General features: G+C 41.6%; 1 protein-coding gene across 5 annotated transcripts in view; it reads left to right on the top strand.

Moving 5' to 3' along the window:
* The window catches only part of SAMD12 (sterile alpha motif domain containing 12), a 451,014-nt gene that overhangs the window by 182,111 nt on the left and 246,932 nt on the right, over positions 1-21,971 (top strand). For all 5 annotated transcript variants that reach the window (XM_070382196.1, XM_070382195.1, XM_070382197.1 and 2 more), the window contains exon 3: positions 16,846-16,975. In XM_070382196.1, the coding sequence (XP_070238297.1) occupies positions 16,846-16,975 (130 nt within the window). The remainder of the gene's footprint in view (positions 1-16,845; positions 16,976-21,971) is intronic.

Below are 21,971 nucleotides of genomic sequence, written 5' to 3'. Positions count from 1 at the left end.
AATCAGCTTGCAAAAAGAGACGTAACTGGAGAGGTAGAAGGAAAACCATTAGAGTGAGACGTCTGGAAACCAGGAGAAGGAAGTATTTCACCATCACAGTTTGTCTCATGGTGTCAGATGCAACCGAGGGGCCACATGAAGGGAGGTGTGCTATTGGAAGAAGTGATACTGGACTTGGCCACCTGGATGCCTCAGTGGCCATGACAAGAGCGTGTTCACTTGGAGGAAGAGGGAGGGAAGCCCAACAAGGTCAACAGCATGCAGTGCTGAAACAGATGGTTGCCTTAGACAATTCTTTCTGTCTTTCTGTGAAGAGAATGGACAAATAGGGCAATAGCTGGAGGTAGGGAAGGGGGAGATTGGGTTTTCAAAATACATTGTGGCAGAAAAATCAGGAACAATATACATTGTCTATTAATGGAGAAATGATTCCATTGTTAGCTTTTCATTGGAACACAAGTGTGTGTGCCTATATGTGAACATATATTCTTTTGCATGTAGAAAATAGTATAACAATTTTTAGAAACAAGTAAATATGGCAATCATTTGTACTGACCATAAACTGAGCACAGATGTCTGTGTCTTCTTCCTGCTAAATACCATGAAACTCTGCTCAATGTTATGTGGCAGCCTGGAGGGGAATGGGGGGAGAATGGATCCATGTGTATGTATGGCTGAGTCCCTTTGCTGCTCACCTGAGACTATCACAGCATTATTAATCGGCTGTGAAAGTGTTAGTCTCTCAGCTGTGTCCAACTCTTTGTGACCTCATGGACTGTAGCCCACCAGGCTCCTCTGTCCGTGGAATTCTCCAGGCAAGAATACTGGAGTGTTTTGCCATTTCCTTCTCCAGAGGATCCTCCTGACCCAGGGATCGAACCTGGGTTTCCCTCCTTGTGGGCAGATTCTTTCCCATCTGAGCCACAGGGAAGCTGTTCTCCTGAAAGTATCACAACATTGTTAACTGGCTGTAACCCAATGCAAAATAAAAAGTTATTAAAAAATAAGATAACGGTAGGGGAATATAAACATTGATGGCAATAACAATGAGAAAGGAAGGGGGGTGGGGAGACACCAGTGAGTTTCATTGTAAAATCTCAAAGAGGTTCTAGACTTGGGGACAGGAGTAGAAACAGGATGTAAAATAGGGGATCAGTAAAGCAATGTTCATCAGTCTTTTCCTTGCCCGTTCCTGCTTGTAGAAAGAAAGCCTAATGGCCAGGTGTTTATGCCTCAAGCAAAGAAATAGTATGTCTCTTAAAGGTTAACTTTTTTAAGTGTGTGGGATGAACTGGAGCATACTGTGTGGGTATTAGCACTCAAGAGTGAGGTCATCTTCATTTTGGCATTTGGGGATCATTTTGAGTAATAGGTTACTCAGGCATCACGCCCAGTGCAAATGCACAGAAATCCCTGTCTAGTCTCCACTGCCGCTTTTTTTTTTTCATTAGGAGATAAAGATATAAACCAGATATTTGCAGGAAACCTACAGATAAAGCCAAATATGTGCAAAGAGAACTTTTGAATAATAAAATCCTCCTTTTAAAAATTCTTCTTGTATCCTCAGAGATATTCAGAAACATACTGCATCCATATAAAATGCATTCATTTTTTTCCTGGATGCTGTGAAAAAGGTACATATCTAAGAATAAGTCAGCCCATGGAAATTACAATTTTTGAAATAAATTTTAAAATGTCATAGATTATTTGGCACATGAAATTGAGAAAAATCTCTCCCCATGTGTAGAACAAGGGTTGGCAAACTTTTTTCTGTGAAGATCCAGAGAGTAAATATTTTCAACTTTGCAAGCCATTTGGTCTCTGTCAAAATCATTCACTCTAGTTTTGTAGCCTGAGGGCAGATAGGCATAGCCAAGTTCCTGTAAAACTTGATGGACACTGAAGTTTGAGTTTCACATAACTTTTACCCATCATAAAATATTACTATTCTTTGGTTATTTTAACTATTTAAAAATAAAAACTATGATTAATTAGATTGTGGACCATACAGAAACAGGTAGTAGATGGACTGGCCCATGGAACCATATTTTATTGGCCCTTAATGTTGATGAATGTATGGATGATACGTGGAAACAGCAAACGAAATTGTGGAATGAGTTTAAGCAGCTGTTGGCATATAAGAAAAGAAACTATCTGGTTTTCATGTTGGGAAGCTTCTTTGAAATTCTCAGCAAATATGACATTGGAATGCTGAGAATGTGACACAAGAAAAAAATCCAAACCAGACTAATTGGCTCAACATTTGAACAGTATTTACACAGTCATAATAGGGTAAATGCTGCTTACTGATTTTTTAACTTTGAATCTATCTACAGTCATAATGTGGCAGACCAGATAGAGGTTGTAGGGCAAAATATCCACCATTAACCATGACAATATAAAAATAATAGTGTAGATGATGGAGGTGGGACTTGGAAGGAGGTGAGCAAGTATTGAAAATGTAGGAAGAAGAAATGAACCATAGAAAAAATGTAAAGGGGCTTATTTGGAAAATCCTATATTTAAATATATCAAGGCTACAAAGATAACCAATTAAGAGCTAAAGTTATTAATACAAAGAGTAAACCAAGGAGAAGGAAGGAGGACACTAGCATTATGTGTGTGAATTTCTCATCCTTCTCATGGAGAAATCTACAGATAATTCTCTAAGTTTGGTAAGTTAAAGAGACTGAAAAGAGGAATCATTAAGAGGTTGCCCCTGGAAATTGCAACTGGGATTGGAGAAGGGAGATATTTAAGTTAGGCTATGTGTGTGTTCAACTTCAAAGAACTAATTGTATCCAGTGAGAAGACATGGAACTTTTGTTTTTCAGTGTAAGCTCTTTTGTATATCTTCTTTAAAAAAAAAAAAAAAAACATGTGCATGCTTTCCTTGATAGCAACAAGAAGGTTAAAAATAGACAGGATGACTATAGAGGCATAAAAATGACCTAAATTGGTAAGCTAGTGAAAGTACATGATTTTTTGTGCAGAGGGAAATATAGCCTTAAAAATATGTGCGTAGACATGGTTTGTGGGAAAAAATAGTTTATGACAATAAAGGTAATTGTGTTGATGAGATCAATCCAAAGTAAAATTTTCTTTAATTATATGAAAGTATTTGAAAGGTAAATGTACATATACAAGAAACATATATTTCTGCTTTTGTGATAAAATGCATGGTACTCTATTTTATTCTCTTCCCTTGTATGTACTAAGGTCTTCAGAGCTCTATCAGCCTTAGATTGTCAGGCTATTTTGTCCATCTGGCCAGTTTATCTGAACTAGAATTCACCCCTGTATTAGTCAGCTTGGGCTGCCATAATAAAACACCATCAAATTGAGTAGCTTAAATAAGAGGACTTTCTGTTGTCACAGTTCTAGAGGCTGGAAGTCTAAGATCAGAATGCCAGCATGCAGATTCTGTTGAGAGCTCTCTTCCTGGCTTGGAAATGGGCCACCTTCTTGCTGTGTCCACATCCTGGAGAGAGCTACAAAGAGCTCTCTGATGTCTCTTCTTCTCTAAGGACAGTAATCCTATGGGATCAAGACCCCACCATATGACCTCATTTAACCTTAATTAGTCCCATAAAGTCTCTGCCTCTGAATACAGTCACACTGAGGGTTAGGGCTTCAACATATGTATTGGCGACGCAGACACTTAGTCTGTAACGGCCCTCATTGAACTAAGTTTCATGTGGTTCAGTTGAACTTACAAACAAATTATTCTGCCACTGAGAAGTCATGGGCCTGGAGAATGACAATCCTTTATATAGGCTTGACTTTTAAAGCCTGATAACACTAGTATTAGAAGCTTTACATAGACTGGCTCTGACCCTAACAGATTGTAGAGATTTTAAGCTTTCCAAACCCAAGTCCCCGTTCTATCCCTGCTAAATACACCTAGAGCAACATTCTCCTAGGGCTTTTGTTTCCTCCTGTGTGTCAGCAGCATGATGCCCTCAACTTCCTGAGACCCATCGGCCCTCTTTTTCTGTATATTCATCCAAAGTGAACACTTAGCTTTTTGATTATTTCATTTGGTCATCACAACAGCTTTGCAAGATGGAGAGAGATGTTTTTATCCACATTTTATTGGGGATGTAGTTGAGAGACAGAGATGAGCCTTGCCTTCCTTCCCATATAGTACAAAAAAATGTGCCTCCTTCCATAATAAGGATAAAGAGCCCTGGACTAGGGGTCTTATGACTGGTGCCAGTTCCAGCTCTAAGCTTGGCATACTCAGGACAAAGGCAGCTCAGATTTATCTTCATTGATTCGGTTAAGGAAGCATTCTAGCCCTGGGCACCTCAGTAAGATGTCACATCTTTTTGTCCCTGCATCCATCAGGCCAACATGATATCATAATCCTCATTTCCCGCTATGTTCATGGAGTAAGAACGGAGTTTGAATTCACTAGCAGTGTGACCTTGGATGAGTTACTTCACCCCTCTAAGCCTCTTCCTTTATAAACTGAAAATAATAATTACTTTGTGGATTGCTGGAAAGATTGTAGGTTTTTGGAAAGATTAAAGATGATTTATCTAAAGCACTTAAAACAATTCTCGCTCCCATATGCTGTTATAAAACTGTGCCTAATATTATGTCTAGAATGGTATTAATCTCCTCTGCCACTTTCTCAAGCCCAATTTGGTCCAATTTAACCAGGCCTGTTCTAGCAATTTCAGAGGAGCAAGAAGGAGGCCCAAGTGCAAAAGATCTCTTGACCTCACCTATCATCAGCTCTGCCTTGTTCTTCTGATCAAAGCAAGTCACCAGGCTCCCTTCTCCCCTACCCCTATATTTAAGAGATGGATAAATAAATAGGTGCTACCTTGGGAATCTAAGGACCCTGGGTCATATTGCAAAGGGTCTTTTTTGTTTTTTTGCACTGAGGATATTTTTGTTATCAGTGTACCACATTGTTGTTCCAAAGGAATTTTAGTAAAAATATGGAACAAGGATGATCAACAACCATTTTTATGCTTCCTGTTTGGTTTCGTTTGTGCTCCTGTTCATCCAGCATTCTTGCGGGGGTTTGCCCATCAGGTACGTGCTTGGAGTGTACATGTGTCCTGGCTCATTGCACCTACCCACAGGGTGTGCTCATCTGGGCAGATAGCTGATGGGTTTCCCGCCTTACTATGAGCAGGCACAAAGGACAGTGTGATCCTCTCCCTTCGTGTCCCTCTTGACAGGCGCAACAATCGGGGCTGATAGGAAAGGCAGGCCTTGATAGTCAAGCCATCCAGGAGGCCAGAGGGATCTCGTTTCCTATTGACGGCCTGCATATGTCTGTGTGTTCCCTGCATGAGGTTTTATTGTTAGAAATCCTGATGCATACCCAGTATCCCACACTTGGGATGCAGCAGATCTTAACCAGCATTGAATGCAAGCATCCGCTTCACAGCTTGTGAGCAGTAGAGTCTACACATCTGGATGATGTGCCTTTGTAAATATTTAGGTGCCTGGGGAATCGGGGATTTATCTTTGGTGTGAAATTAGGGTGCTTTCTGTCTGACTCTCCCTGGAGACATGGAAGAGCTGACTCTGAGTCGGATAAAAACCAGTGGCACAACCTATTGTTGGAAGGCATGAAGTGACGTTTGTGTGGTTGCAGCAAAGCCAGTCTGAATAAGGAGGACCGTTTCCTCACGTCTCCTAATTTGGTATCTTTATTTTTTCGTCTTTCCTTTCTTTCCTTCTTCTGCATTTGCTCGCCCTCTCCCTGCTCCTGTATCTACCTTTTCCACCAGTGCCTTTTCGTCTTCCTTGTTTCATACCAGCTGTTTTCCTTCGGATCTCTGCTTAGTACTCCTAACGCCATCTCACAATGCCTGTAACTGAGCTCCAGTCAGCCAGATTCCAAAGACTGACTGTGTCCACCACCCTATTGCTTCCCCCAATCGGGCCTGAGAATCCAGTAGGCGGGTGTCCTGGTGCCCTTCAAGAGATGTGACCGTAACTCTCCTGAGAACATAGTGTGTGCAGACGCTTTTAAGCATATTTCTCATCCTTCTACCAAGGACAAGATCGGAATTGTTTCCAGCATGTTGAAGAGCATGTTTAGAAAGATTCAGTGACCTGCCCAAGGTCACAGTGCTAGTGAATGCCAGAACTGGCCTTCCATCCAGGTCTGCCTGATTCCAGATGCCAAGTTCTTTCATTACATCACTCTTTGTATCATTCAAAAAAGAAAAAAAAAAAAAAAGGGTCAGAGATGTGAGCTATCTTGCTAAGAATTATAGTGCCAGACTGCCTCTGCATTTTTGGCTCACTATGAGAGACATCTAATCGGAGGAAAGCCTGTTTTACTCCCAACCTGGGAATGTCAAAAGCACAGCTGGGACTTGAACCAGTTTTCTGACACTCAAGGATATAGGAGCTGTGATATATAATAGACAGACCTTTCTTTCATTCCTTCCACAAATTATCAGTGCTGTGTGCCAGGCACTGTTCTGAAGTGTGGGATTCTTTGTGAAATACAAAAGATCTTTGCCCTTGAGGAGGCTGCAAGCTGGTGGAAAGAAACTGGTAATAAACAAAAGACAAAGTTAACTCTGGTACTTGCTATGGAGATGGAAACAGTGGAACAAGGTAATGAGTTCTGGAAGCTGGAGGGGAGAGTGTTGCATTTTTAATTAGGGGAGATTGGGCAGGACGTATTGGAAAGGTAGTATTGGAACAAAGGCTTGAAGGAAGTGAGGGAATTAGCTATGTGTAGGTATCTGGGGGAGACCATTTCAGGCAAAACAAGGAGTGGGTATAGTTGGCATGTGTGAGTTACATCAAGAAAGTGTAGTGGAAGCGCATGTTTTAGAAAAAAGTAATAGAGGTGGCATCGCAGATTTAGGTGCTCAGATTGCTCGAGGTTGTGTAGAACATTGTAAAGATTTCAAATAAGGGCAGGGGGAAAACAAAATGCTCTGTTAGGTGCATTGGGTACCTTGATGAAGTACTCTAGATGTGGCATAATAGTGTTTCTAATCATGACTGTAGCAGTGTTGGTGATGAAAAGAGAAGTGGATCTGCATACAATGGAAAGTAGACCCCTCAAGTTTCCCCAGTAGATGAGACATGGACTACGAGAGAAAGGCATCCATGATTAATCCAAGATTTGGGATTTCAGCAACAGGAAGCAGGCCGTCTCTCTCAGATGAGCTGTAGACAGCAGTCTGGGGAGGAAGAATAGGAGATCATTTTTGGCAAAGGTGAATTAGACTGTTTACTAACAAAGATTTGTGGAGGGAAAGGAGGGAAGAGGCGGGAATCAGGTTAGATATAAACACATAAACTTTGTGTGGTTAAGAAGAAAACAATTGTGTAGTGCTCTATTCCCATTGACTAGAACAGGCCAAACATGTAATAAATGTTTTATAAATATTTCTTGAATAAACAAAAACTCAGCATATCAAAAAAAGAAAATGTTTCCTAGATATGCAAATAGAAATGTGAAGTCATCAGTTATACAGTTTGAAGAGAAGTTAGGCCTGGAGATATGATTTGGGATTCATCATATACCAACATTTAAAAAAAAAAAAAAGACATGTGATCCCATGGAGAGCCCCAGTGTGATGTGTGAACTGGAAATAAGTCCAGCAGGTAGTGAAATTTGTCTTGAATTGCTCCAAAAGTAAGACTCAAAAAGCAGTGAGAAAGATGATGGAGGTCTGACTTTGGCTTTGAAACAAAAGACCATTTGATGTATTTGATACAAAAGACTATTGCTTATAGACATGAAATAATAGCACCTTTCAAAGGACACATTTTCTAATGCTGCAAACTTTCAGAGAGAATCTTGAATCTAGATTGCCATTTTCGCAGGTCTAGTTTTCTCTAGATCTGTGCAGCTTCAAAAAAAAAAAAAAGAGAGAGAAAAGAAAAATGTAGTAATTATTTTCAGGTACAGGATTGACATTTGATCTTTATGTATTCAAGTGGTTGTTTATACATACACACACCCTTGATATATCCATCCTGATCCAGGTTTCTGGCCACCATTTCAGATGTCTTAAACTGGATTGGACTCTTGCCTTGGGTTTAAACTTGAACCTACCATTTAGATTCCTTCAAATTTTCAGTTTCTGTAATTCAGAGCATTTTGGAAGGAAAAAAGGCCATCAAAAATTTAATATGGACAAGCTAAGGGAAAACAACTATCAGGCCAAACATCTTTTTCTTTTTTTTTTTTTTTAATGGCACCACCATGATGATGCCTTAAAATAGTGATTCTCAAGTTTTTAATTCCAGGACCCTGCTATACTTTTTAAAGTTATTGAGGACCTCAAAGACGTTTTCTTTACATGGATGGTGCAGATATGTGAGAATAACCAAATGCCCTATTTAATAAGGATCTCAAATGATGGACTGAAACCTGTGAAATTAATGTTGATTGAAAAAATCTGCTTCAGGGTCAGAGAGTGCTAATTTGACAGAAATTCATCTAAAGAAGATGCAAAGTTTTAGAACTTTCCCTTAAGTTCAGTACAAGTCATTGATATGACTCAGTAATAATGAAGGTTTAGACTTAATAACACATTTCATTTTTGTAGTCGCCACACTTAGGACACTACCTTTTGAAGGAAATACTAACAAGCTACAATACCTGGTGGAGGAGACTGGAAAGTAAAAAGTCTGAAACAGATGCCCTATGAAGAACTGTTGGAGGAATTGATCAATGCCATACTGTATACTTGGGAAAAAATGACTGAAGTTGCATAGCTGCTACTGCTAGTTAGAGGTGCCACACTGCTCACAAGAGATGAGCACCACAATTAGGAAGCGTACAGTGATCCAGGTGATAACTGAAGCAGTAGTCAATGTTGGAAAATGTGAATGAAATGAATCTTTCATTCATTCAAGAGGAAAAGTGTTTAACTTTTACCTGGAAACTTTCTAGCAGTGAGATATCTTCTCTTGGGGAGGCAAGATGTTTAAGAGCTTCATTCACCATGGAGATATTTTGGTTTAAACCCGAGAAGGACCAAGTGGATCTCATAAACTACCCAGGGAATAAAATATAATAGAAGAGATACCTTTTAAAATTTGTCTAATCACATTTTTCCCTTGAAAGAGTGAAGGTGGCCAAAGAGGGCATTCAGTTCAGTTCAGTTCAGTCACTCAGTCGTGTCTGACTCTTTGTGACCCCATGAATCGCAGCATACCAGGCTGCAACTGGTGTCCCTGTCCATCACCAACTCCCGGAGTTCACTCAGACTCACGTCCATCGAGTCAGTGATGCCATCCAGCCATCTCATCCTCTGTTGTCCCCTTCTCCTCCTGCCCCCAATCCCTCCCAGCATCAGAGTCTTTTCCAATGAGTCAACTCTTCGCATGAGGTGGCCAAAGTACTGGAGTTTCAACTTTAGCATCATTCCTTCCAAAGAACACCCAGGGCTGATCTCCTTCAGAATGGACTGGTTGGATCTCCTTGCAGTCCAAGGGACTCTCAAGAGTCTTCTCCAACACCACAATTCAAAAGCATCAATTCTTTGGTGCTCAGCCTTCTTCACACTCCAACTCTCACATCCATACATGACCACAGGAGAAACCGTAACCTTGACTAGACGAACCTGTGTTGGCAAAGTAATGTCTCTGCTTTTGAATATGCTATCTAGGTTGGTCATAACTTTCCTTCCAAGGAGTAAGCGTCTTTTAATTTCATGGCTGCAGTCACCATCTGCAGTGATTTTGGAGCTCCCCAAAAATAAAGTCTGACACTGTTTCCACTGTTTCCCCATCTATTTCCCATGAAGTAATGGGACCAGATGCCATGATCTTTGTTTTCTGAATGTTGAGCTTTAAGCCAACTTTTTCACTCTCCACTTTCACTTTCATCAAGAGGCTTTTGAGTTCCTCTTCACTTTCTGCCAGAAGGGTGGTGTCATCTGCATATCTGAGGTTATTGATATTTCTCCCGGCAATCTTGATTCCAGCTTGTGTTTCCTCCAGTCCAGCATTTCTCATGATGTACTCTGCATAGAAGTTAAATAAGCAGGGTGACAATATGCAGCCTTGACGTACTCCTTTTCCTATTTGGAAACCAGTCTGTTGTTCCATGTCCAGTTCTAACTGTTGCTTCCTGACCTGCATATAGATTTCTCAAAAGGCAGATCAGGTGGTCTGGTATTCCCATCTCTTTCAGAATTTTCCACAGTTTATTGTGATCCACACAGTCAAAAGCTTTAGTACTTAAAAATTACTTAATTTAAATGCCAAGTATTCTGTAAACTAGCCCATCCTTCTTGATAATTAAAGGCGCTTTTTTGGCAAATGAGCATAAAAGCTGCTAGAACAGACATTAATGGGTTATTGTGTGAGTATACGTGTTCATCCCTCGTCCCCCTCTTCCTTCCTTTCTCTAATCTTGAGTAAGATTACACAATGGAAGACAATAAAAGAGAAGACTTGAAACTAAAGAAAAGACATTACAAGATGGTAAGAGAGGAAGAAACAATTTTAGAGTTTACAAATACCTGTAGCATCACATTATAAGCAAGTATGTTTACCACTTTCTGATATTTGGGCATAAAGCTTTCTTTGTCCTGCCAATGGCAGGAAACAGTCTTTGCTTTCTCTACTTTTTCCAATCAACCCACTGGGCTTCATGTGAGCCGAACTCATTAAGAGTTTGCACAGCCACTGGGGGCTTAAAATTTCGGCATTCTCTTATAAATCGAAACCCAGTAAATTAAAAAATAAAAAGAATTTATATTGCAAAACAAATAATGGATAACTGAATTATAAGATAAAATTTCGCTTTAAAAGTATTTCGTAATATGTTCTTTCAATATCAAGCTCCTTTAAAACATTTTTTATTACTTGCAGAAATGCCACAAGTTTACCTTAAACAACATGTAACTTAAGAATTTTTTCTAGAACTTCCCTGGAGGCCCAGTGGTTAACGTCTGTCTGCCAATTCAGGGGATATGGGTTCAACCCCTGGTCCAGGAAGATCCCACGTGCCATGGGGCAACTAGGCCCATGTGCCACAACTAGCGAAGACTGCGTGCTCTGAAGTCCATGCTTTGCAACGAGAGAAGCCGCCGCAGTGAGAAGCCCGTGCACCGCAACCAGGGAGTAACCCCACTCCCCACAGCTAGAGAAAGCCCGTGCAGCAACGGAGACCCAGCACAGCCAATAAATAAATACATTTCTTAAAAAAACAGAAGAACCCTTTCCAATTAAATGCAAATCAGAAACTAGTAGAAAACATAGTTGAAATTATGGATTAAAGCAAAATTAAAATGGGAATTTCTTGCAAAAAATAATTTGCAGACAACTTTCCTTTAAAGTCCTTTTAAAGGACTTTCAGAAATGTCATGTGTCTTTTACATAAAGTGAGGTGTCTGTAAAACAGAAAGTGAAGGCGTATGAAATGCACATTCACATTGCCTATAGAAAGGTCAGGACCAATTCATAAAGAAAATGCCTGGAATTCTGCATGAAGTCCAGTGCATAGGGGTTAAGATAACAAACTGCCTCCGGCCTCTTTCAGGGCAGCAGAATAAACCAAAATTGTCTCCAGGGCTGGAAATCAGATACAACAGACCTCCTGAGCATGGAGCAAGAAATAGGGCAGGTGTTTTTTCTAATGTTTGCCTCAGGCAAGATTTTTTTTTAAATTACTTTCTAATAAATATGAAATACTCTCTCTTTGTTTTATGAACTATTATTTTGGTTTAGACTCACTGTGAGGGGAAATACACCATGTTCGAGAAAATTATCTAATGTTGGGTGTAGAGAGAGGCATGCCTGTTGAATGGGAGGGGCAAGGAAGTAACACCATGAAGAGTGGACAGCTTTACACCTCCCAGTGGGACAGTGTGATTATTGAATAGGCTGACGTGAGTTTGACACATGTTTGTTGTTCCAAATTGCGCAGAGAAATAAAGTATAAGCTCTTTAAAGACATCAGGTGATGGCACTGACTCCCCAAGCTCGGTTGCTGTTGAGGGCGTCGTAATTGAGGAGGAGTGGAAGTTGATGGGGGCGGCTGTTGACCGGGAGAAGTTGAAGCAAAACAAATGAAAGTCTGCTGTTAGAATAGAGAAAGCAGCTGCAGACCCGGGCAGTGGGAGTCACAATGGCTCTTCACAAGTTAACGTGTAGCCAACTAATAACAAGTTCAGATTAGAGCCAAGGCTGCGAGTCAGTTGATAAATGGGGCCAATACTTACATCACTTTCTGAGTAAGAGACAAACAGGGCTTATTAAGGCCAGGAATCTCTGTCCCTCCCCATTGGATCTGTTATGCCTGTTTACAAGGAAGCATATCCCCATAGGCTCATATAATCTTAAAAATGTATGCCTGAAGCTTCACCATCTAACACCAAATTCCTGCAGAGTAAGAGGAGAGTGTGGGCTTCCATGGTGACTCATTGGTAAGGAATTAGCCTGCCACTGTAGGAGATGTGGGTTCAGTCCCTGCATTGGGAAAATCCCCTGGAGAAGGAAATGGTAACCCACTCCAGTATTCTTGACTGGGCAATCCCACGGACAGAAGAACCTAGCAGGCTACAGTTCATGGGGTCACAAAGAGTTGAACACGACTTAGTGACTAAACAACAAGAACAGAGAGTATAGGGTGGAGGCAAATCAAGGCCGCACCTGGAGCGTTAGCCTCAGCGCACCTGGATGTACAATAAAAGGAAGTTTATCACACAAGCGTACGTGGTGGGCTGGAAAAGGTGTGTTCTGCATTGACTGGGGATGTTGGGATTCATCTCCTCCTGAATCCCCAGTTGATGGGGCTTGTCTTGGTGCTGAGGGTACTTCATTCCCTAGGAAATGAGCAAGTGAAGGAATAACCTCCCAGGAAGTTTGATATATTGATGTGTAAGCAGTTTTACCCTCCTGCCTCTCCCTTCCTAATTTACAGCCTTCTGTGACTGGTTTATAGGCGTTTTCAAAAGATTTGATTAGCTTTACTTGCAAGAAACTTGCTAGGGGTTTCAGGGCAATGATGTGTCAGCTATGAACTCATTCAGCTAATCTGAAGGAAACTTTTTAGAGCAGGAAGGAGCCAGATTCAGAGGTGCTGACTTGTGAAACATGGTGGGATGTGCATCTCTAGCTGAAAGAGCCAAATCTCTGGTTTCTTAATCATGTGAGGGAAAGGCGATGAGGGGCGGAAAGGAAAAAACTAAACAACACAACATTTGCTCTATCCATGCCAGAGGCCCTTCTCTTTCTCATCAAAATTAGGAAAATGATTGATCTGGTTGTACACTGTGATTGGCAGGAAAAGGGCTTCCTGTCTGCGACCAGAGGCTGTGGAGTGGAAGGAAGAGGAAGACGAGATTAATTTGAGCAGCGCACAGTGGGGCTAGAGCAGAGAGGGCTGGACTGCCAATCCAGCTGGATTAATCCAGGTGATTAAGTAGCAAGGCAGGGCTATGCCCTCCGACTCGGTGAGAATGGTGTCATTAATTCATTATGGCTCTATAGAGCATCTATTAAGTTCAGGGCTCTCTGGGAAGCTCAGCTGTCACAGTTCTGTTCTGAGTGTTTCGGTTACTAAGGTTGCCGTTACCCCAGTACGGTGGTGGAAGAACTGTATATGTTCTTTGTGGATTATATGGGTCAGCGATTGATTCATTTCTGCATCAGGGTATCTGGGAGTTTGAACTAAAAGATTTGAATCCTGGTGGATGGAATAATCTGCAGCTTGTCTACTCATTTGTCTGATGGTTGGTAGGTTAGTGGTGGCTGTCAGCTGAGATCTTATGCTGAGGGATTGGCCAGAACTCCTAGATCTGGTCTCTTCATGTGGTCAGGGCTTCCTCAGAGTATGATGTCTGGGTTTCAAAGGTGAGTGCCAGAGAGGGTGAGCCAGGTAGAAGCTGTATCTCTTTCATTACGTAGTCTCAGAAGTCACAGATAGAATCAATCCCACTATATTCCATGGCCCAGCTCCCTGTGATCCCTTTCAGAGTTCAGAGGGAGGGAATATCAACCCCAAATATCAGTGGAGGAATGCCAATCACAATAAATGAAAAGCAGATATGTATGTGCGTATGTACATGTATGTGCACATGTAAAATCATCTTTGGAAAAATGGAATGCCACGCTTAAGAGTGAGAGAAAAACCTTACCACAGCACAAAGCAAAAATTGATATTTTTTTCTGATTATTTTCTAAGCGATGGCCCAAAGAATCATGCAACTGGAAATATACTAATAAAACATAACACCTGAAGTTTTCTAAACTTGAATTATCCTCTGTTTTCACTGTTACCATCTATATTATTGTTTCCTTAATTTTTTTTCTTGAAATTGACCTGTTTTTTATTGAAGGAAGTTGATGTACAATATCATCAGTTACAGGTGTATAATAGAGTGATTCACAGTTTTTAGAGATTCTTCTCCTTCTATAGTTGTTATAAAATACTGGCTACATTCCCCATGTTGTGCTATATATCCTTGTATCTTACTCTACACCTTTTAGTTTGTACCTCTTGCTCCCCTACCCCTGTATTTCTCCTGCCCCCTTTTCTCTCCCCACTGGTAACTACTAGTTTGGTCTCTACATCTGTGAGTCTGCTTCTTTATCGTTACAGTCACTAGTTTGTTTTATTTTGGGGTTCTACCTGTAAGTGATGTCTAGTGATAAGAGAAAGTATTTGTCTTTCTCTTTCTGACTTATTTCACTTAGCATAATGCCCTCAATGTCTATCTGTGTTGCTGCAAATGGCAAAATTTTGCTATTTTTTATGACTGAGTAGTATTCCATTGTATGTATATGTGTGTGTCTGTCTGTTGCTGTGTATGTGTGTATATGTATACACACCTTCTTTATCCACTAATCTGCTTCTGTACCTTGGCAATTGTAAATAATAACCCAGGTTTTTTAAACTCAAATTTGTTTTAAAAGAAAAGATTTAGGGTAACCTTACATATAAAAAAATAAAGCAGAGCAGTTATTATGTGCTCGATGAAAATTCTGCTTTCTGATGACAGTTCTGAGGCTGAAGGAAGCCCTATTTTTGCCAAAGATCATGTCAGTGTGTGTTGTAAGATATTAAATATATTATATTAATATATATTATATATATGTAATAACACTTATACAAAATCAAGGCTCTCCCCTTGCCATTTGGAGAAGGCAATGGCACCCCACTCCAGTACTCTTGGCTGGAAAATCTCATGGATGGAGGAGCCTGGAAGGCTGCAGTCCATGGGGTCGCTGAGAGTCGGACACGACTGAGCGACTTCACTTTCACTTTTCACTTTCATGCATTGGAGAAGGAAATGGCAACCCACTCCAGCGTTCTTGCCTGGAGAATCCCAGGGACGGGGGAGCCTAGTGGGCTGCCGTCTATGGGGTTGCACAGAGTCGGACACGACTGAAATGACTTAGCAGCTCCCCTTGCCATAATCTGAAAGTGTAAAGGGAAATGAAAGACGTGTCAGTAATATTTAAGGCCAGGTCTGTGTATCATCCAGCATCCTTTAAAGAACCACCTATATTAAAAACTGAGATCCAACTAGTCCATTCTGAAGGAGATCAGCCCTGGGATTTCTTTGGAAGGAATGATGCTAAAGCTGAAACTCCAGTACTTTGGCCACCTCATGCGAAGAGTTGACTCAATGGAAAAGACTGATGCTGGGAGGGATTGGGGGCAGGAGGAGAAGGGGACAACAGAGGATGAGATGGCTGGATGGCATCACTGACTCGATGGACGTGAGTCTGAGTGAACTCCAGGAGTTGGTGATGGACAGGGAGGCCTGGCGTGCTGCGATTCATGGGGTCGAAAAGAGTCGGACACGACTGAGCAACTGAACTGAACTATATTAAAATCCTGATCCAGAATGCAAACAGTGATTCAGAATGATTAAAAAAAAAAATCTATAGCTGGTTAAGCTTCCATCTCCCCTCAACCAAGTTCCTGGGGTCTCTGAGGAAGATGAGCTTCTAACACCATTGATGATTGTTAATGAATGAGTGTACTTGTAACCTACCATTGGTCCACCTCTGTGTTTTGTTTCATAAACCTCCCTGAAAGATCCAGTGACCAATAAAAGACCTCAGCTGGTTGGCTTCTACATGAAGTCTTGCTACAGCCATTATCTTATTACCATCCCCACATGCTGGTGGAATTGACTTTTTCCCTTACCTACTATGCATAATTAATTCCTAGACTTTACAGGACCGCCCTACATCCAGAGCTCCCAGGCCCACTTGCATACAAGTATCTAAATCCTATAATGTTCCTAAAATAAGTATTAGCACCTGCTGCGGACAGTTATCCTAGGTCCTAGAGATATCTGAGGATAGTGAGAAATGGACACTGTCTTAGAATATGCAGAGAAGCCATTTGGGGGCAGCTGTTTCACCCCCAAAATTTAATCAATTACTTAGCAATCCAGTTGTCTTGTTGTTAGAGTAGTCATCAGAAAACACTGCTTCCTGGGGACTTTTCCCAACAGAGAGAACTCGAGAATAGGTGTAGTTTTCATGGTTTTCTCCACCTGGACCTTTTCTTCCTAGTTTTCAGGGGTATGAAGACCGTTAAAGGAGGACAAGAGTCAGATATTTATCTTCAGGGACTCCAGCCTGTAGCTTTGACAGTCATCCCCAATGTTTTTGATACCAGGGACCCGTTTCATGGAAGATAATTTTTGTACAGAGCAGGGTTGGGCGGGGATGGTTTCTGAATGATTCATTACATGTATTGTCCACATGTTTTTAAGCTAATGCTGCTGCTGATCTGACAGGAGGTACTGCTTTCTGGTCCAGAGGCTGGAGACCCCTGCTTTACCACACTACAGGACTTCTAACAGCAGTGCCTCTCTAGGCATGGGACTGGCGTTAACAGACCTTCTTTTCCTTCTTTATTTGTAGTCGGCTACGGTGAAGCTGTCAAAACCAGTGGCCCTGTGGACCCAGCAGGATGTCTGTAAGTGGCTGAAGAAACATTGTCCGAATCAGTATCAGATCTACAGTGAGTCATTCAAACAGCACGACATAACTGGTAAAGTATGCAGTATCCGAAATAACTCAGTCCCTCTCCCCAGCTCGATGGCCTTTCCCACACCCTCACAATGAAAAAGCATCTTCCTGCTGAAACTTTCTGGCCTGGGTTTACTTTAAAAGGGGTGATAAATTCCAGACCCGGGCACGCCACTGCAACTTAACAAGCAAATGTGGTTATTACAGGGAGCCATGGGTTTTGAGTGTCCAATATAAATGTATGTGGTAATCAGGGTTAAGGGGTGGGAGGATTCCAGAGAAAATAAGAGTGTTGCAGTCCTTGAGAAAAGAAAGGGAGGAAGTCTTTCAAATGAGCTTGGTTACAGGATCCGTAGGTAGATGTTTTCAGTAGAAAAGATTTCTGAATGGGAAAATTCTGGAGTGAGTATAATAATACTAACTCACTGCCCCTGAGATGAATACCTTCAACACACAAATTAAGCCTCCATTTAGATCAAGGGGCTTTAAGTATTGTATGTGGAGGTCGAGAAGCACTTGGCAGCAGGAAATATGACAGTATAATGAACTGTAAAAGCCTGCAGGATCGTGGCTCTCAACTGGAGAATGGGGTGGGTGAGAGGAAGCTGGTGGGTCCACAGGGATGCTCATCAGGGCCAGGGGGTCTTCTGCAGGCCTCACCCATTCCTCCCACCCTTCTCTTTTCAAACTCTGCCATGAAAGGACAGAGGAACATGTTCTGTGCACCAAAACTGTGCTTCAGGGGGGGTAAAGTTGACAAGTCCTGGTTTCAGTCCAGATCTGTAGCCCGCCAGGCTTCTCTGTCCATGGGATTATCCAGGCAAGAATACTGGAGTGGGTTACCATGCCTTTCTCCAGAGGATCTTCCCGACCCAGGGATCGAACCCAGATCTCCCGCATCACAGGCAGATTCTTTACTGACTGAGCCACCAGAGAAGATCTTTCCTAATGTTTGTTTGATAGTAATAACAATGCCTTTTTCATTATGTATTTGAAAGTAGTGTTACCTTTTAATAGGGGTAGGAATTCTGTGATCCCCTTGAGGGAAGGGTAAGCGTTTACAGTGGTTTGAAGAGGGTGAGCATTATATCCCTCAGAAATAAAGATCTCATGTTTCAATGATTATGGAGTAAATGGAACCACTTCTGAAGGCTGTATGCTAAGTGGCGTGTTGCAAACAGCTGTCATATTGCTTTGGGTCTCCATGGATACCTCTAGTATTGGTAGATCTCAACCTTCTTGGGATCTTGGGCAAACTCTTTAACCTAGGCAAGTTATTCAACCTCACTTCTTCATCTCCTAAGTGGAGATAATAATAATACCTGTTTTAGGGAGTCATTGTGAAGATTAAATGAAATGGTATAATAAACCACTATAACCATTTAGTGACTCCTGCATACCTATTCTTCATATCAAAACTCATCTGGATGTGTCTAAAATCATACTACTACCTCATTCTAAGGGCAGCCTGTTTTCTGGGAAGAAAAGAAAGCAGAGGACTATTGGGGGACTTAAAAGGGAATGATTTCAGATTAACATTTGGCACACATCTTTCAGACATTCACCTGTTTGAGACAGACTACTTTTGTCCCCTGATTGCTGACCCCTGCCTCTCCAAGGGTGGATGTAAACTACCCAATGATCACAGGTGCCAAGTGGCCAGAAGATAGCTCTCAGGACTTCAGCCAGCCTGCAGTTTCCATCCCTGTGGTGCTGGAAGCTCCAGGAATCCTAGTGCCCTCGTAGACTCTGATAAACCTAGGCAGAGAGGGTTGTGAAAAATCAAAACATGATGGCAGAGAAAACCTCAACAACTGATGCAGTCTGTAGAGTGTCTTAGAGTGAGTGTTGGGCAGTAGTTAAACGTCCCAGGTCAGTGCCCAGACTTGCAGCTTAGCGGTGTGATTCTGTGAAAGTGACTTGGTATACTCCGGCTTTTTTTATCCATAAACAGGAGCTGATGGTAGTAGCCGCCTCAAAAGTGTTGCTGTGAAAGTACTTCTCGGTCATAGTAATCACACAGTAAATGTTAGCCACTGCTGTCTTCCTCAGTGCTGCTCTGCTTTCTGTGGAAACAAACTATGCACAGAAACACTGCTGAATCCATCCATCTTCATTATCCTAAAAATTGTAATGAGCACCTAAGGATGGGGGTTGAGATCTGGGCTGGTAATATTCTGTTCTTGTCTGCAAGGCCACAATAAAGATGTTCATATGTCTCCTACTTACGCTTAGATTCTCCTGAGTAATGCTGTTCATTTACCTTTCTTAAAGCCAGGATCTCCGGTATCAAGCTCATCAAGGAATCATGTCTATATCTCTGTTATATATAAGTGAAAGTGAAGTCGCTCAGTCGTGTTCGACTCTTTGCGACCCCGTGGACTGTAGCCTACCAGACTTCTCTGTCCATGGGATTCTCCAGGCAAGAATACTGGAGTGGGTTTCCATTCCCTTCTCCAGGGGATCTTCCCGACCCAGGAACTGAACCTGGGTCTCCCGCATTGGAGGCAGACGCTTTAACCTCTGAGCCACCAGGGAAGCCCATAAACAATCCCCTAATTTAGAGGCACATGATACCATAATAATAAATTTAAAGGATGTACTGAATAGAAGAAAGAATAAGGAAGAAGAAAAAAGACGGGCTTTCTGATTACAATCCTGAGGCAAACCCTCCTTCCCCACCTGCCTCTGCCCCTGCTCTCCACCCCTCGACCTCTGACAAGTAATAACCGTGCAACACTACACAAGCTAGTTTCAAGTTAGTGATATGAGAATAATATTTATCTTAAAAGGTTGGGAAGATTAAAGAGGATGATGCATGTGAAGGCTTTAGCTTTATGCCTGATACATAGTAGACATTTATCTGTTTAGCAAGTATTTATGGAGCATCTACCCTGTTCCAGGTTTCAGGAATACAGCAATAAATAAAATGAGCAGTGATCTGTGTAGGGAAAAAAATTGTGCCTCCATAGAAAACTATGCATCCTCAATAGCACATCATTCCAGGTTATCTAATTCTGATTCTACAAAGCTGTTTTACAACTCTGTAAGTTGTAGGAAACTGATAACAGTATAAAATAATTCCTGTTGTAGGTGTATAAATTCTGTCCCACAGAGGTGCAATTGACTTCACAGTCCACTGTGGAAAAAGGTGAGTTTTGCCACTCCTTTACACATTCACATCACTCCTGATCTAAAAACATGTCTGCTGTTTGGATTCTCCTTTGAGTTGGTTGTAATATCTTTTCAGTTTTCACGGAATCTTAAACATATGTTGATTTTTGTGTTTCAGGAAAGTCATGCTTTTAACACTTTTGAAAATTATCCTTTAACCTTGTTAATTGTTTCATTTTTAAAAATTGATTTTAGCCAACAACTCCACTCTATTAATATCTTTCTGATGCCTTTGTTTGAGGCTTCCCTGGTAATTCAGATGCCAAAGAATCTGCCTGCAGTACAGGAGACCCAGGTTCAAAACCTGTGTTGGAAAGAGCCCTGGGAGAAGGGAATGGCTACCCACTCCAGTATTCTTGTCTGGAAAATCCCATGGACTGAGGACCCTGGTAGGCTACAGTCCATGGGGGCTTTCCTGGTGGATCAGAGGCTCAAAGGGCTGCGTTTATTTAAAAGACATTAAATTTTAAACAAACTTCTCCCACCCTGCACCGTCCAGTTTCTCCAAAGTCTGAGAAAACTTAAATATGTTTTCACACACCAGCATTCAAAACCTTTTGCAAATTTCCTATTAGGATTTCTGCGAATTTCACTGTCCAGAAGACATCTGCTATTTTGTGGCAGATGTGTTTAATCAGAAGAGATGCTACTAGTGTTAGTAACTCCCTGCAGAAGCACTCTTAACAGGCATTAGATGGTTAGAACACCTGAGAGGCATTAGACTGGATAGATTTAAATCATCAGATTAGGCTTGAAGGAAAGAAATTTGTCTATTTTCCTGTGCTTGCAAGATTCTTTTCCCCAGCTTTCCGAGGCAGGGCTTGGAATGCTGATGAGGAAGCTCAACTGGGGCCAGGTGTAAGCTCACAGGCAACTTTCAAATTCTCTTTTAAGCACAGTTAAGAATCTTTTCAGATTTGAGGCGATTTCAGCCTCTAGCTGTGCCTAGTATTCTTCCTGTGGTGGTCGCTAAAGTCAATTCATTTCCTTCACCATCAAGCCTTCCATCTGTAAAGGGTTCTTTCCATTGCCAACTTTAAAGACCTGTTTTCATGGGTGAGGCACTCAGAGTGCCTCAAAATACACAGTGTGTTTTTAAAAACTATTTTAAATGTGTAAAAGCTTTCCACATGACCTGCTTCATGGAACAGTGATGGGAATCCTTTAGATGTCTGCAGGAATAAATGCTTACTATGTAAATGTCCCCTGCAGATGCTCAGTATTGATTTGTCATATTTCTCAATGGCCTCCTCCAAAATCAGTGACTATTTCTGGTTCTTTTTGTGCTTCAGCCACTGCCCATTTGTACCTCATCCCCCTTTGCAGAATATTCCCCTGGGATGTAGCATCCTGAAATTTGGCAGTTCTTACACTATCAAATAAAGGAAGGTGAAGTGAAAGTGAAAGTCACTCAGTTGTGTCCGACTATTTGCAACCCCATGGACTGTACAGTCCATGGAATTCTCCAGGCCAGAATACTGGAGTGGGTAGCCTTTCCCTTCTCCAAGGGATCCTCCCAACCCAGGGATCAAACCTAGGTCTCCCACACTGCAGGTGGATCCTTTACCATCTGAGCCACAAGGCAAGCCCAGACCTTTAGGTTGTAGACTCCATGCATTTGCTAACTTTCTGCTGTGGTCTTCCTAGTCTTTCATTATGGTTAGTTACCCATCCAGGCCAATGGGGTATGCAGTTAACAAGTGTCAAAAGAAGCAGAGTGTTATTTTACATGCTGTACCTGTGAGAACAGTACTTTGTAGAACCCAGTATATCCCAGTAAAATGGAGGCTTGTTGAACCACCACACAGCCTCATCTGTATCTACACATTTTCTCGTCTTTATTG

The sequence above is a fragment of the Bos mutus genome, chromosome 14 (genome assembly GCF_027580195.1).
Source record: "Bos mutus isolate GX-2022 chromosome 14, NWIPB_WYAK_1.1, whole genome shotgun sequence".
Lineage (NCBI taxonomy): Eukaryota > Metazoa > Chordata > Mammalia > Artiodactyla > Bovidae > Bos > Bos mutus.
The sequence above is the reverse complement of the archived record's forward strand: the minus strand, read 5'-3'. Positions and strand labels throughout refer to the sequence as shown.